This window comes from Etheostoma cragini, chromosome 11 (genome assembly GCF_013103735.1).
Source record: "Etheostoma cragini isolate CJK2018 chromosome 11, CSU_Ecrag_1.0, whole genome shotgun sequence".
In the NCBI taxonomy this organism is placed as follows: Eukaryota; Metazoa; Chordata; class Actinopteri; order Perciformes; family Percidae; genus Etheostoma; species Etheostoma cragini.
The window spans coordinates 24,406,848-24,422,793 of record NC_048417.1 but is presented as its reverse complement, the minus strand read 5'-3'; the positions used below and the strand labels follow the sequence as shown (position 1 = coordinate 24,422,793).

Below are 15,946 nucleotides of genomic sequence, written 5' to 3'. Positions count from 1 at the left end.
GCTGCTTAGAAATTAAGTGTTAACGAGCAGTTGGACAGGTGTACCTAATAAAGTGGCCGGTGAGTGTATATTGTACCTGGGTATGGACCTCAGTGTTGATCAGTGGGAAATGTTGGTCAGTAGGATGGCACTCCATTAAAAGGTTAAAGAGTCGGAATTGTTACAACTTTCACTCATGACCATGAATAGCCATAACAACATCAGGCAGTGGTGGTGTAAGTGGCTCAGTCTGTAGAGACATAGCAGGGGAACCAGAGGGTTGCCGGTTCAAATCCCTGTGTAAACCAAGTACAGAGTGTGGACTGGTAGCTGAAGAGCCGAGCCTGACTGAAAACGTTTTTTTAAGGCTGATACCAATACAAATATTGGTTATTTAAAAATCCGATATGCCGATATACCGGCCTATGTACAGTATTTTTTTAAATCCAGAAACGCGTAATAAAACATAAACAGATTTCCCTAACATTAGTTATTTGTAGTTAATTAGGAGTTCTCACTAAAACAATATGATCATAATTTGTTTTATTGTCAAAAATGAGGAACATCGAAATATATTAAAGTTCTGATAAATGAAATGCATAAAAATACAAACTAAACATATAAAACTTAAAGTCCTTTGAACAAAAACACATTAACAAAAAAAAAAAAGACTATGCAACGCCAACACTCATAACACGGTTGACAGTCGGTTTTTATTTTTTTAATATTATTTTATCAGAATCAATTATTTGTCATTATAGATGTGTTTTTTTTTTAAATCGGCCCTTATAAATGCCGATACCAATATTTATCGGTTGGGCTGTACTGGAGAGATGCCAATTTGTCGCCTGGACACAGCTGCTTGGGGCGCCTGTCCATGGGCAGCTCCCTCTCTCTGACATCTCTCCATTTGTGCATCTACAAGTCCTGGCTATTTGTGTGTATTTCAGGCCTGTAATATGTGTAACTGTAACAATAGAGTCATATAAAAATGGTAATTTACCCTTGCAGGATTAATAAAGTATGTCTTCTTCTTCTTTAGTAACTATTTTACATTTAAATAAGTACCCATATTGTAAAAAGAGAGATTCCTGGGTCTTTTCTGACTATAAAGCAGGTTGAGAATCTATTTAAATATTGTTAAAGTGTCAAAACGCTCAATCCACAGAGATATGTGCACATCCTGTGTTCAGAAAAGGATTACCATACGGTTGTGATGTCACACTACACTATACTATACACTATACTAAATATGGGTAGATAGTGCCACTACAGTGCCATTATAGTCATTCCCCGGCTGCAATGATAGCACAGAGACTTGAGTGTGCAGATGTGGAAGGCCTATGATTGCTGACCAATCAGAGTACACTGGGCTTTGTCAGGAGGGAGCCTTATAGAGACAGGCGTTAAAATGGAGCGTTTCAGACAGAAAGTGAATACACAGTTTGAGACAACAATGTGTTTTTTCACCATTGAGGCATGTCAAATTGTTCTAGTACAAGCCAAAAAATAAAAGTGGAAACCTGAAAATGAGCATACAATGTTTGCCCTAGGTTGAAAACCATCAATATCCAAAGCCCTTGTTTTTCCGGAAATGGATTAAGGCCAATTTGAAAACATTTTATTGAGCTATTTACCACAGACTAAGTCAGAGGAAAAATGCCTCGTAATTATTTGTTATCCTCCAGACAGATGCATAGCATTGATTTATAAAAAAAAAAAATTAAGATGATGAAATATGGAGATACAAGGTTTTCCCTGACAACAATATGGGATCTTCTAAAATACAATATAATTTAGTAGAAATTAGGAGATCCAGATGATCTAATGTGTCTCTCTTTTCCTTCCAGACTGCAATGAATCTTTTCTACTTAGCTCTCATAGGACACGGCCTGTCACTGACCTCCCTCTTTGTCTCCCTCGGGATATTCTTCCATTTTAAGTGAGTTGCCTCATCTGAACATGCTTCACACACAGATATGCCCTATTGAATGCATGACCTAGTAGCACTGTGATGTGCTCTAATGTCGTCCCTCTCTCTTTTTTGCAGGAGTTTAAGTTGCCAGAGGATCACACTTCACAAAAATCTTTTCTTCTCTTTTGTTCTGAACTCTGTGATCACCATCATTTGGTTGACTGCAGTTGCAAACAACCAGGAACTGGTGCAGAGAAATCCAGTGAGTGGATGTATTCATTTATTTATTTAATAATACATTAATTAACTATTTTTTGCAATCATTTAATAGATGTCTACAAATTAAGTTTGAGTGGTTGCTTTTAGAGATCGACCAATACGTCTATTTCAAGGCCGACACAATCGTTACTAGTTAATGAATCCAATATTTGGAACCGAGATGCATTTAGAGTGAAAAGGAACATTTTTAAAGGTCCCATGACATGGTGCTCTTTGGATGCTTTTATACAGACCTTAGTGGGCCCCTAATACCATATCTGAAGTCTCTTTTATATAGACCGTAGTGGTCCCCTAATACTGTATCTGAAGTCTCTTTTATATAGACCGTAGTGGTCCCCTAATACTGTATCTGAAGTCTCTTTTATATAGACCTTAGTGGGCCCCTAATACTGTATCTGAAGTCTCTTTTATATAGGCCTTAGTGGTCCCCTTACACTGTATCTTAAGTCTCTTTTATATAGGCCTTAGTGGGCCCCCAATACTGTATCTGAAGTCTCTTTTATATAGGCCTTAGTGGTCCCCTTACACTGTATCTGAAGTCTCTTTTAAACAGACCTTAGAGGTCCCTAATACTGTATCTGAAGTCTCTTTTATATAGACCTTAGAGGTCCCTAGTACTGTATCGGAAGTCTCATTCCCAAAATTCAGCCTTGGTGCAGAATTATAGCCACTAGAGCCAGTCCCACAATGAGCTTTCATTGGTATGTGGCATTGAGGAGGAGGAGGTTGTGTGTATGTGTGTGTGTGTGTGTGTGTTTGTGTGACCTCAACCAACTGCCACTTTGCTCGTTGGAAAGCCATGATGTCTCTCTCTCATGGGGGAGGGGACCAAATTGCCCTTATGACCTCATAAGGAGCAAGATTCCAGATCGACCTATCTGAGCCTATCGGGCAAATAAAACGCCAATACAGATAAGGGCTGGGCAATGGGGAGAAAATCAGATAGCATGATATTCTTGACCAAATAACTCAATATCAATATTGCGACGATATTTTAGGGTTGAAAGCCGATGCTTTAACAAAATTTCTTCACACTTAAATTTTAGATAAACAATCATCAGTATTGTAGATATAATGACTGAGTGGGGAAAAGGCAAATGAGAAAACAGCTAGAACAGTCTGGTAAGTTCAGAAAAGTACATCACTGTACTGTAAGGTAGCAATGAAAACCAAGAAAAGACAACACTTACGTCATATCACGAATATTACGACATCCAAAATCTAAAATATCGATGTAATATAGATATATTGCCTCGCCCTAATACAGATAATCTGCAAACTGCCAAAAACGGACCGATAATTGGTCTGTTCCAGGTTTCTTTAGTGATGAACATGAACTAATACAAAGAACTACTACAAACTACTATTTTTTGTGACTGTTATTGCCACTCTTCATTCTAACCCCAAACCGGTCCCGGGTCTGTCCCAGGTTTCTGCCTAAAAGGGGAGTTTTTCCTCGCCACTGTCGCACTGTTGCTTGCTCTGGAGGGAAGGGACTCTATCTGTAAAGTGTCTCAAGATAACTCTTGTCATGAATTGATACTATAAATAAAGTTGAACTAAATTGATCCTAGTTTCAGTATTTAAACATAAATAGGGGTTAAAACCACATGCTTTAATTCAATTTGAAATTATAGGTAGATAATTGATAATTTATTCATTTCACATAACTGTGAAAGTTCACTGTCTAGGAATAACAGAAGCATAGTTAAACACCCCCATTTCTCAGTCTTTATGTTTGTGTTTTTCCTCCTCAGACGAGTTGTAAAGTGTCCCAGTTCATTCATCTGTACCTCTTTGGCTGCAATTACTTCTGGATGCTGTGTGAGGGAATATACCTGCACACTCTCATCGTGGTGGCTGTGTTTGCGGAGAAGCAGCACCTGATGTGGTACTATCTTTTAGGCTGGGGTAAGTTGGAATAACGTTCTCTGTCAATGGCTTTTGCTTTTTTTTTGGAAGGGGTGCAACGCTGGATTCAGAGTCTTAATTCCAGTTTTTTAAAACAGAGAAAGCCAGGTTGAGTATACCTTCTTATGGCTGAGCTGTGAGTACAGTACAGTATTGTAAGTACAAGATAAGTATAAAACAGTCAGGGACGGACTGGGACCAAAAATCTGCCCTGGCATTTTGGCCCAGACCAGCCCACCTTACACCCGCACACTTAGCCCAACTTAGGCCTCCTTCATGGCATGAGCGTGGAGTTTCTGTTGCGTGGCAGCTGCGTGGTGTGTTCCATGTCTTTGCACACCAGAAACGTGTCTGACACGGCGCTGCTGCTAGCCTTGTCTGTACACATGTATGTTTCCCATTGAAATTATAGTGTGTTATTCAACTTCATATTGTCAATATTTTTGTGCTTAATGCTTTTTGTATTTGGGAGGGGGGGCGGGGTTAGTAAACGTAATGCAACTTTTTTTCTGCCACATTGCATTGTTTTGTCATTGATTACATCCCACTTTGCAACACAGTTAAACTAATAGCGGGCCCTAATTGTGCCAATGTGCCAGCCAAAGCTTGAGACCCATGTTAGATCGCAATGTTCACCAAGTCTGATATGTGTGCGTATTTGAGTAGCCCAAGCCCCTCATTTCTTTGCTCAAACGTAGAATAAAAATCATATTGTTGTATTACGTTCTTCAGTAAAAATAATATTTTTTTTCTGCCACATGGCATCGTTTTGTCCTTGATTCCTTCCCACTTTGCAACACAGTTATACAACAGAGACCTTGTTTATTGATATTGATTGATTTTAATGTTGATCATCCAACACCAAAGACTCCCGGTGTCACAAGGCTTCAGTCGGGATGAAAGCTAACAACAGACAACATGTGGCAGCTAAACTTACATGACCAAGCAGGAAGAAGGTACCAAAAGGATTAATACTAATAGTAGTTCAAAGATGTGGTACCATTGGATCTGGACGGGAAGGATAACTCTGGGAGTGGAAGGGCTGTGTTGTGACTCTGCCTTCTCACTCCACAACACAGGTTCATGGAGCTGAGTGTCACGATTTCAGTTTTATTTTGCATATTGTTGCAACCCTATTCAATTCCCTTTCCTGAGATAATGAAGTCCATGTTATTTTAGTCCAATTGAAATACAATTTAAAAAGAAGTTCAACAGAAAGTCCTTTATTAATGATACTATACTAATGATAATGATTGTTATGAATTGATACTATAAATAAAATTGAATTGAATTGAATTAAATGTATTTGCGTCAAAATGACATACAAACATCTTTGAATCCTATGTTGCCTGGAAACGCTTTGCTTCGCGTGACAACTAGGCATTGGCCCTGTCTACGTGTGTGTCACGCAGGCAGAAGGCAAGCTCTAACCTGTTAACATTGGAGCCAGAATAAAAACGGACACGCCACACAGAGCAGTCACACAGTATAGCATGCCAACTTATTTTATTGTTGTAGTGTTGTTATCAATAGTTTGTCCACCACTTGTTTTTTGGCTCAGTTTTTATCCAGGGGCAAGGTGTTTTAAGGAGAGTTCTGCTTACAGTAGGTTGTACCCTCACTCCCTCATCTTCCCCTCACTGTGCAGGCCACTGCCACCGACACCCCCAACACCCCTACTATCATCATCAGCCACGGGAGCTGATGAAGGTCCTGCTACTACCGAAAAAATGTTTGTCATTTTGACACATTTGGCAGTGTCTGCCTGAAAGTCCTATGTCTGTGTGTTTCTTCTCCATTATCTCTATGATTGTTCTAGCCAGGCAGAAGCACGCTGAAACTGCATACAGGCAGAAATCCCAAAGAGGGTTCTGTGTGAAGACATGATTGGGCCAGTCCAGTGTTTTTAAGACAACAACCAGTGGGCCGCTGAGCTACATGTTACATGGTTTGCTTCTGTTAGAAAAGAAGAAAAAAACCTAGCCTATGTGATATTTTTGACTAAAGTGTTTGAGCCAGCCCTGTGTCAATTTAAAAAACAATGGGCCGCCGATCTAGCACTACCACTTCAATGGGCTGGTTCATGGGCCGGACCGTAATGAAAAAATAAAGAAAATAATAATAATTAGTGTGGGCTGTTGGCCCAAAAAGCCCTTAAAAACAGTTGTCTTTAATCCCAATTGTGTTTTAAAGAGAGGATGAATGCAAGACTTTATAGCATACGCTGCATGTGTAATTAAAGGGAAAATTAGACTATATTCAACCAGCTTTGTATGAGGGTTGCAAAATGTATCGCAATTTAATTAAAATCCAAATATCCAAATCGCAGCGGGGGGCACAATATTTGTCAATGGCAAAATATGTGTAAAATCATTTCATCATTTCATCAAGTATTGTGTCGCTGCAGAAACGACCCTGCCTACAAACTGATCCTACAGACTAAAGAAAAAATATTTTTGTTTGGGAAAGATCTTTGCAATGATCACACTATAAATCAGGGGATTTCAATGTTTTTTTAGCCTACAACCCCTTAACTGAGAGAGAAAAGACCCTTTTTCTGCCAATAAAACACTTATTTATTTTAACACATTTTATTTTTTCCTCTTGTAGGCTTTCCTCTCATTCCTGCCTCCATACATGCTGCTGCTCGGAGTTACTACTACAATGACAAGTAAGCATTCAAGTGCATGAGTGCTAGTTTATAATAAGTTGTGAAATATATTAAATGACAGCCAACCAACAATCATAATAATAGGACTGTATAATGGATTATATAAATAAAAATGGAATGAAAAGAACAATAACATCCTACCTGAAATGCATTTAGAATGTGAGCTGCAGCTTGGCCAATGTCAGATCACAGTTGTCTAACATGTTCTGCTGTGTAATTATCTGCACCTTTCAAAGTTCAGCTGTCGGGGTGATGCACTGATACTGTTGTGTTTCTGTGCTGTCCTCTCTTTTCTGCTGTAGCTGTTGGATTAGCTCCAAAACATCTCTACTCTACATCATCCACGGTCCCATCTGTGCTGCCCTTTTGGTACGAAGTTTTAGTCTATCCCTCACACCAATCACAGCAGAGCAAATAACAATAATAACCTCATGTGTTCCATTTTTTTCCCTTGATTTTCTGTTTTTATTGCGCAATGAACAAAAAAACAAGTCTGCCTTCCCTCTGAATGGACAGTGTGGGGGGCCTGATAGCAGGGCACGTACACGCATAATTGTGTGTATCTTGTGAAATCAATGCATCTCCCCCTTTGAGGATCCACCCACTGGTTCCCATGTTGCATTCAAGGAAATCAGCTAATCAGCAGAGCCGGGCATACTTCACAGGAAAGGGGTCCCTTAGGACTCTCGCAGGACTAAATGTCCAGTGATAAAATCTCAACAATGCCTTGGTCAGGTTTCAGAGTTTTGGGTCTTGGTTTTGTTTTGCTCAAAATGGATGTTTTGTTTTGTTTAAAAATGACTTATACTCAGGAGTTTAAGTGGGATCTGGCAGGTGGGGGGAACCCTAAGATCCGATAGGATAGGAGTTGATTTGTTATTAAAACAAAATGATGACTGCCTGCCAAAATAAAAAAAGCACACAAGGCCAGTTTGCCTCCTAAGTTACCTTATGAACAGTCTCTGACAAGCTTTTAAGAGTTTATTATTATTAATTTTTGTATGTGGTCCATCATAGTGCATCCACATCAAACACACAAGGCCACAATCACTTCCAGCTTACTTCACAGAGAACAATGAGACCCAAACAGCCTCACCGCTCTGTTTAAACCAATTTTGTTTTGTCTATTTTAGCTAAAAAAAAACGCCGGCTTTGCAGCATGTTACCATGTCATTCAGTACCCAGCCTGTTTGTAACCGAGAGGCTACCAACAACGTGGTTTTCACCTGTTCAACTGACTTCACCAGCGCCATTGTCCTGCTATCCTGTCTTACCAGACGTTAACTCACCACAGATAGTTGCCTTGTGCATGGACTTACAGCAGGGCGCTGCTGAGAGTGAATAGGAGAAACCCTGGAATGGATATTTGGCCTTATTTCAAACAACATGACATGAAATTGACTTTTTAATCGAGGGGGCTGGAACGCCATTCCGGATCATTCGAGCCCTCTTTAACCCCCGCTCATACTGGACAGTTAAGGAATGAAATGATGTGACAAATCAAAGTGAATCCGTCGGTAGAAGTCCGGGTCCCTCAGGTGTACCAACATCTATTATGTAAACTATTATTTATCGGGACTGTCATAGATATCATGTATAAACTGTAACTTTCATAAAAAACAAAAAATAGATTCTGTTTGGACCTTCCTACCTTTGTCTTTAAATGTCTAGTCACACTTGTTTTTAAGGTTGTCAGAGTAAGGACTGTGCAATCAATCGCAATTTTAACCGTGATTGTGATTTTGTACGTAATCAAGTTTGCACATTACCTTTTGAATGTAAACTCTTTCTCTTACTCAATTAGGCCTTGTGTTATGTATGAAAAGAAAAGTTTTTTTCAAGTTGTTTTCACTGCTGACTTGTTTTATTTTTTCACAGTTTTTTTTTTTAAGTTTGATGATTTCCAAATTTCCAGAAGTCAATTATTTGTTGTGTTAAATAAACAGGATTTCAATATTGACCAAAATAATCGCGATTATGATTTGTTTCCATAGTAGAGCGGCACTACTAAGAGTGTTCACTTCCAGCGTATCCTTGGCAATTCTTTAACCAGCTGACAGCAACTAATAGCCCGGTTTATTGATGTCCTCTCTTCTCCCAACCCCCACACAGGTCAATCTGTTCTTTTTGCTAAACATTGTTCGAGTGCTCATCACCAAACTGAAGGTGACCCACCAAGCCGAGTCCAGTCTCTACATGAAAGCCGTGAGAGCCACCCTCATTCTGGTGCCTCTTCTGGGAATTCAGTACGTCCTGCTTCCCTATAAGCCAGAGGGACGGGTCTCGTCGGAAATATACGACTACATCATGCACATTCTAATGCATTACCAGGTGAGACAACTGTTAGTTAATTAGAAATTCCATGTCCATCCTTTTCGGCCAGATGTTCATTTCTTGGTTCTGGCGTTCCAACCTCTGGATGATTTCCGAGGACTGTGGCTACCTGCTCCTCAGATCTCTGCAGGGTAAATCCAGACAGCTAACTAGACTATCTGTGCAATCGGAGTTTTCTGTTGTTTTTCTACCAACCCTGAATGCTGTGTGGACTAGTTGGTGTGGAGGAAGGTCTGGCAACGGAAGACTAGACGATGGCCAGTGGGAGAGGTTTGAGTTCAGCCAAAACAGCATCTCGACTGTGTGATGTGTTTAAAGGAATACGCCACTGTTTGTTGAAATAGGGTTATTGACTAGGGTTGGGCGGTCATACGGTAATACGGGATAGCGCGGGGTCTTAAAAGTAGCAATGGGATCAGTTTCAATTAAAAAAAAAAATCCAATGCACTTATATAGGAGACAAGGATTAAGTATTAAATATAATTTATTTAATGCCTAAAAACGCGTATGTGTGGTAGTCATCACGTGACAGTGTGGAGGAGAAAGGGGGGGGGGGGGGGGGAGATGGCGCACTGAGTAACCTGGTTTTGGAGAAGAACGACACTTCTGCAGTTTGAAAGCATTTGGGGTTCTGCCCTAATGACAAGGGAGAGGTGATTCCGTATCAGTGTTTGGTTTTCACTTTCTGAAAGGTAGAGGCACAAGCCAAGAGTTAGGTGACGTTGTCTGAGCCTTACGTCATCATTTTTTATTAGTCACGGTAATATGGAGTAGGGACTCTAGTCTACATTTATATACAGTAGCTGGGCAAACACATTGTGATCTCTGCGCCCAAGTAGCTGTGCTTCGGCGCTATCCTACTTCACCTAAGATAGTCCTTAGTCAATATCTGCCTAGGCAATCTTCTTTTCTTAATCAGCATTGCTATTTGTACTCGTTGTGAATAAGCAGGTCATAAGAAGTAATTATTAGGTTTTATTTTTGTTGTTGTTTTGTCACTTGTACATACGACATGCTCACCGGCAACATAGGATTCCATTCACTTTGCTAAGCTAAGCTAGTGGCGGCGCTGCTGGACTAAGACATTGCATGCACTATAAATATAGAGGAGACGGTGAATAACAATAGTTCAACAAACGGTGGTGTTTTCCTTTAGGCCGGGGCTAAGTGAATGTCGCCAGCTTCTTTTTTCTTTCTTTTTAAAGTTGGTAAAGGCAGTTTAACAGGAGTGCCATGTCGCCAGCTTCTTAGAACGTTTTAAATTTGATAGATACATAAACAGCTGTGCATAATGTCATACTTTTTTTAAATGCATCCAGAGTATATTAATAGAATGCTAGTCAAAGTTTAATGTCTGCTGCACTGCAGTGTCCCTGTGCACTAGTTATGAAGCCCTGTTGTCCTTGTAACATGTAAATCCTTTATTATGAAACCTGGTTACATGTTAGTCTCTCGCTCCTCCAAAGCCAGAGAATTATTATTTTTAAACTAAAATGATGTAGCGCAAGGGAAGAACTGCAGGAAGGAAGGCATAAATTCTCAGAGCTGAATAAATTCTCATCAGTTGGATGTTGCAGAGGTGTTATCGGATCATCCTGTGCTGTCCCAGCAGGGGAAATGCAGGGAGAACGTCTTGAGCAACAGGCTGAATCCGTTCCCAGAATGTATTTACTTTGATCTTTAAGTTCCTCTGCCTTGCAGCACATCATACTTTAAAATATTCCTTACAAACTGTAGATTTTTAAAGGTCCCGTGGCATGAACATTTCAGTTTTTTTTAAATTAGCATTAATATGCGTTCCCCAGCCTGCCTTTGGCCTCCCAGTGCCTAGAAATGGTGATAGGTGTAAACCGAGCCCTGGGTATCCTGCTCTGCCTTTGAGAAAACGAAAGCTTAGATGGACCGACCTGGAATATTCCCCTTATGAGGTCATAAGGGGCAGGGTTACCTCCCCTTTCTCTTCTTCTACCATCCAAAGAATTTGGCCCACCTATGAGAGAGAGACATCATGGCTTTCAAATGCGAAAAGTAGCCGTTGGCCCTCTCTTCTCCCCAAAAGCTACAGACTCAGAAATGGCACATACTAAGGAAAGCTCATTGTGGGACTGGCTCTGGTGGCTGTAATTCTGCACCAAGACTGGATTTTGCGAAAGAGACTTCAGATATGGTATTAGGAGAGCACTAAGGTCTATATAAAAGAGTATTCAGATACAGTAGTAGGGGACCACTAAGGTCAAAAGAGACTTTAGAAACAGTATTAGGGGACTTCTAAGGTCTATACAACAGAGACTTCAGATACAGTACTAGGGGACAACTAAGGTCTATATTAAAGAGACTTCAGATACAGTATTACGGGACCACTAAGGTCTATATAAAAGAGACTTCAGATATGGTATTAGGGGACCACTAAGGTCTATATGAAAGCATCCAAAGAGCACCATGTCATTGGACCTTTAAGACCAGATATGTAGGTGTTTATCTTCTCATTTTCATGTGTTCATTTTCTGAATTTCAGGGTCTGCTGGTGGCCACCATCTTCTGCTTTTTCAACGGAGAAGTAAGATGGGTTTTGCCCTTTCACAATGTTTTTTGTTTTTGTTTTAGACCTGAATGCACACACTCATCCACACTTCAACTTTGGGATCAAGGATAAACTAGGCCAGAGGTTTTCAACAGGAGGTCCAGGATCCCTCAGTTTTTTCAAAAATGAAAATATCTTAACATGAATCCAGCACACTATTAGCAAATATAAATCATTTTTTTGTGTGAAAAAAAGCAATTTATTATAGGCTAACTGGCCTATAGTGTAGGTAGGGTAGTCACAAAGATACTAGATAGATAGACATATACTGTATATAGATAGATAGATATTGTAGATAGAAAGACAGATAGATACTGTAGATAGATAGATAGATACTGTATATAGACGGATAGATACTGTAGATAGATAGATAGATACTGTATATAGATGGATAGATAGATACTTTATTGATCACCAAGGGGAAATCGAAAGGTCCCAGTAGCTTACAGACATCCCACACAACTTACATATACATCATAAACAGGATGATAAAATAAAAAAATAAAAAAAATCGACTTGAATAATATGGACAGTAAAGGAAAAAAGACTAAATATATAATCTACTTGAAGGCACTAAGGGATGTTAATGTTAGTTAATGCTAAGGATACACTCAACATGATTTATAAAAACAATTGTTATTTTAACAGCTTTCTATTCTATGCACTAAAATGAGATGTATACAGGCTTTAGGCCACCCTACACATTATTGTTGGCCCAGTTTATTATGCAACTTAATTTTATACAATAAATAAGCCATCTCTCTCAGTTAAGGGGTCTTTGGCTTAAAACGCGTTGAAGACCCCTGGACTAAGCAATTTTCTCTGCATGACCCTTATGAGCAAGGTGGAATGAGAGGGTCTTGACAGGCTCAGTCCTCCAGGGCTTTGCTGGGGACCAAAGAGTGTTTACTGTCAGCAAGCAGCCATCGATTGCACACTAATTGCTATCAATAATAAAGGGGATTGATCTGCTAACAAAACGGCTTGTTTTTGCCTGAAGCGAAATGTCTTACAAGGGCCACCGAATGACTCCTCTTTACGCTGTTAATTAGGGTTAACACATAGTGGAGCTTTACTGCTTTCTCATACAGTTTGTATAGAGCCTTGTATAATAATCCTGTGCTCAGTGAACCGTATGTTCAGAGACACAGGGACAGTGTTATGTCCACACATAAGGGCATAGGCGTATAACATGTATGTATACAGATTTTGGATCCAAACATATAGTTTACATATAGTAGCAAAGTGCTTCAGTGAGAATTTACAGCCAGAGAAAAGCGTATTGAAGACATGATCAAAAAGAGTGCAAAAGATACAAGGTATTTAGACTTTTACTTAAATAAAGTGTAATTGCGTCTCAAATCATGATTCATTATCAGTCCCTTTTAATATGTGAAATGTGCTGTGTCTGGTTAGGTCCAAGCGGTTCTGAGGAGACACTGGAACCAGTATCAGATCCAGTTTGGCAACAGCGGGGTAAACCACTCGGATGTGCTGCGTTCAGCTTCCTACACGGCGTCCTCCGTCACAGAGGTACAGGGCTGCTACACCATCGACAGCCACACAGAACACATGAACGGCAAAGGCTGCCATGACGCCGACGCCTCTATCCTAAAGTCAGACAGCCCCTTCGCCTGAACACAACACTCTGCCCAAGCCCTGCCCGCCAATCCCCCCCTTTAAAACTGCAGCAGGTTGAAAGTGCCGCGTGAGCCAGGGGAACTCACCTTTTTCTTTTTGATACGTCGGAAGCACTGAGCGTGGAAAAGGATGGTGTACCCAGGCTCTCACCCAACTGAAGGAAATTGTCCCAGCGACACACCCTTTAACAGTAGCTGTACAGCGAACTCAATTCAACGGTTCCTGTGCTGTGTTTTGTCTACAATTTCACACTGAACTGCTTTACTTGACCTAAGATGCATTCTGATATACAAACTAGTGTTGTGACCTTTCTGCCTGACAAAAATAGTTTTGAGATGGCTGAATATTAACGGTTAATAAACCGCTTTGACTGTCCTTTTGGGGCACAAAAAGCTTTTCGGTTACACTGTAAATTCTGTTGACATAGTCAGTGCCAAACCAAGAAGTCCTTGCCTGCCTCATTTATAACATTTTTTTATTTTCAATACAGTATCGGAACGAAGATGCATACATGCGAACAGGTGCATAATAATATAGTCAAGCTATATTATCTCCTACAAATGTTAAACTTAATTTATCCAAACGTATTCTTGTTTATTAAATGAAAATGAAATAAATACCATACAGTATTTATTGAAAGTTGACATGCATTTTTTCAAAATTGTTGCCAGCTTCATGTAAACATTCAGTATATTCCTAAATTGTTTCAGTGTTTGTTTCATTGTGTGTGGTTAATGAAGATGATTTAGAGAATACCATTAACTTGCAAGCTGCATTTCTTTTTAGAGATGTCATTATGGTAATGTTTGAGTGTGTGTGATCATTAGTGACCTGTGCATCCTGTTAATGACATAGTAGGCCGTAATGTAACATGTTAACACAATCTTATCACGAGAACCCATCTTGCGATCATACAGTATGTACTCCAATACCAACTAATACAATCTAATGTAACGGGGAAGATGGAAGACCTGGCTCTGAACATTTATGTGTGTAATATTCCATTCACTGCTGTCTTTAGCCTTACTCCTCTGGGATGACTTAAATATAACCTCTATATCAGGATTACCCGGTGTTCAGACCGAAAACACCACGGTGTTAAAAATGGGCTAACAGTAAAAGAAGGAATTACTATCCAGCAAGGCCAGTTTGGGTGACACGTGTGTGACTGTTAACCCTTCTGTTGTCTTCCCGTCAAAATTGTAAATCAACACTTTTGTTTTTTTAATCTTTCTTTTAACTTTTTTTTAAGTTATTTTTAGAATTTATGGTCAATAAACCTCATTTATAGGAAATTAAACGTAACGTTTGGGTTAGAAAAGCGGAAATTAGGAATTGCTTAGAAAAATGAAAGGAATGGATGTTGATGGATAATCACAGACTGGAATGTCAACTTTTACTCAATACTAGTTCAAAGCCACTTCAATTTTTTCAAATTCTATAAAATGGACACCCCAAAATTCCTGAAAGTAGAGAATTGTACTTGCCAAAGAGCCTTGTGTTGAATCTATCATGTTATTTTGGGTAGTTAAAAAGAACATTGATATAGGAAAACGGGTCAATTTGACCCGAGGACAACATGAGGGATAAAGAATAGGTTTGTATTCTTTGGTGTCAATTTTATTAAAATGCTCATCCATTGAAAGAATTATTGGTGGCTGTAATACTTCCTTCTGTTTGTTGCAAGCCGAACCTTGCCAACGCGGAAGTGCCTTAAACATACATCAGTTCTCATTTCCAGCAAGGAGCGACTCCACTGGAGGCAAAATGAAGTTTGGTTTAACAGAAATTTATGACAAAATGAGACTTCCTCTTGATTGATATAAACATGTTAATATTTTCCCAATGAGTTTATGGTCTCAGTTTCTAGCTTCTAGTCTTCTTCAATAGAACATTATGTATATTACAGTAAACTAGGGTCCCATTTATTTTAAAATAGACAATGAAGCGGGGGAGCGTGGCCAGCTTGTGACTAGCCAGTCGCTACCATGCCGTCCTCGGGTTCTTATTCAGATCCACCCCCACTCCTTCCCAGCGCCATCCTCTCGTCCAAATCTGGTTATTCTGGCTCCAAAAAAAACATAACAACAGCCAAAAGCTTCAAAAGTGTAGTCCACAAACCAATAGGGGATGTCACAGATCCTTTATGTAGTCTACAGATTGTACTAGCTGTGAATCAATGCATTCATACTAGTGCTTTATTGTAAGAAAGGGGGAAACATATCATGTCCTGTGAAAAAATGCATCATACAATTTAGCCAAAGGTAATTTATGTTTATGCCAAATCTAGTAAGTGTCGTCATGCATTCTTGCGGTTGTAGGTTTATTTTCGTAAACCACAAAGAGGAAATGTTCTTATAAAAATGCCACAACTTGAGAAGATATCCACCTTTTTTGGCTAATTCACACATAATTAGATTTGGGCAGAATTTTATTCCCAATCATATACGTTACAGTTGGGAGAGAGAAAGACTTACAGCAACCAACAACACTTTGAACAAACACAGCCTGTGGCATGTATCGTGTTAGCATAGAAACTAAGACACCAAAGAGTTAAAACAACATGAGGGAAAATTCTAGAAAACTGAAACTTTATCATGGTGACAATATTAACCATAGACATTGTTACCTGCAC

General features: G+C 39.5%; 1 protein-coding gene across 1 annotated transcript in view; it reads left to right on the top strand.

Moving 5' to 3' along the window:
• The window catches only part of calcrla (calcitonin receptor-like a), a 49,861-nt gene extending 35,482 nt beyond the window's left edge, over positions 1–14,379 (top strand). Inside the window, exons 6-13 of the mRNA XM_034884861.1 lie at positions 1,830–1,921; positions 2,030–2,156; positions 3,931–4,084; positions 6,695–6,755; positions 7,058–7,124; positions 8,868–9,086; positions 11,605–11,646; positions 13,087–14,379. Coding sequence (XP_034740752.1) covers positions 1,830–1,921; positions 2,030–2,156; positions 3,931–4,084; positions 6,695–6,755; positions 7,058–7,124; positions 8,868–9,086; positions 11,605–11,646; positions 13,087–13,308 — 984 coding nt within the window. The 3' untranslated portion in view covers positions 13,309–14,379. The remainder of the gene's footprint in view (positions 1–1,829; positions 1,922–2,029; positions 2,157–3,930; positions 4,085–6,694; positions 6,756–7,057; positions 7,125–8,867; positions 9,087–11,604; positions 11,647–13,086) is intronic.
• Positions 14,380–15,946: the final 1,567 nt, after the last annotated feature.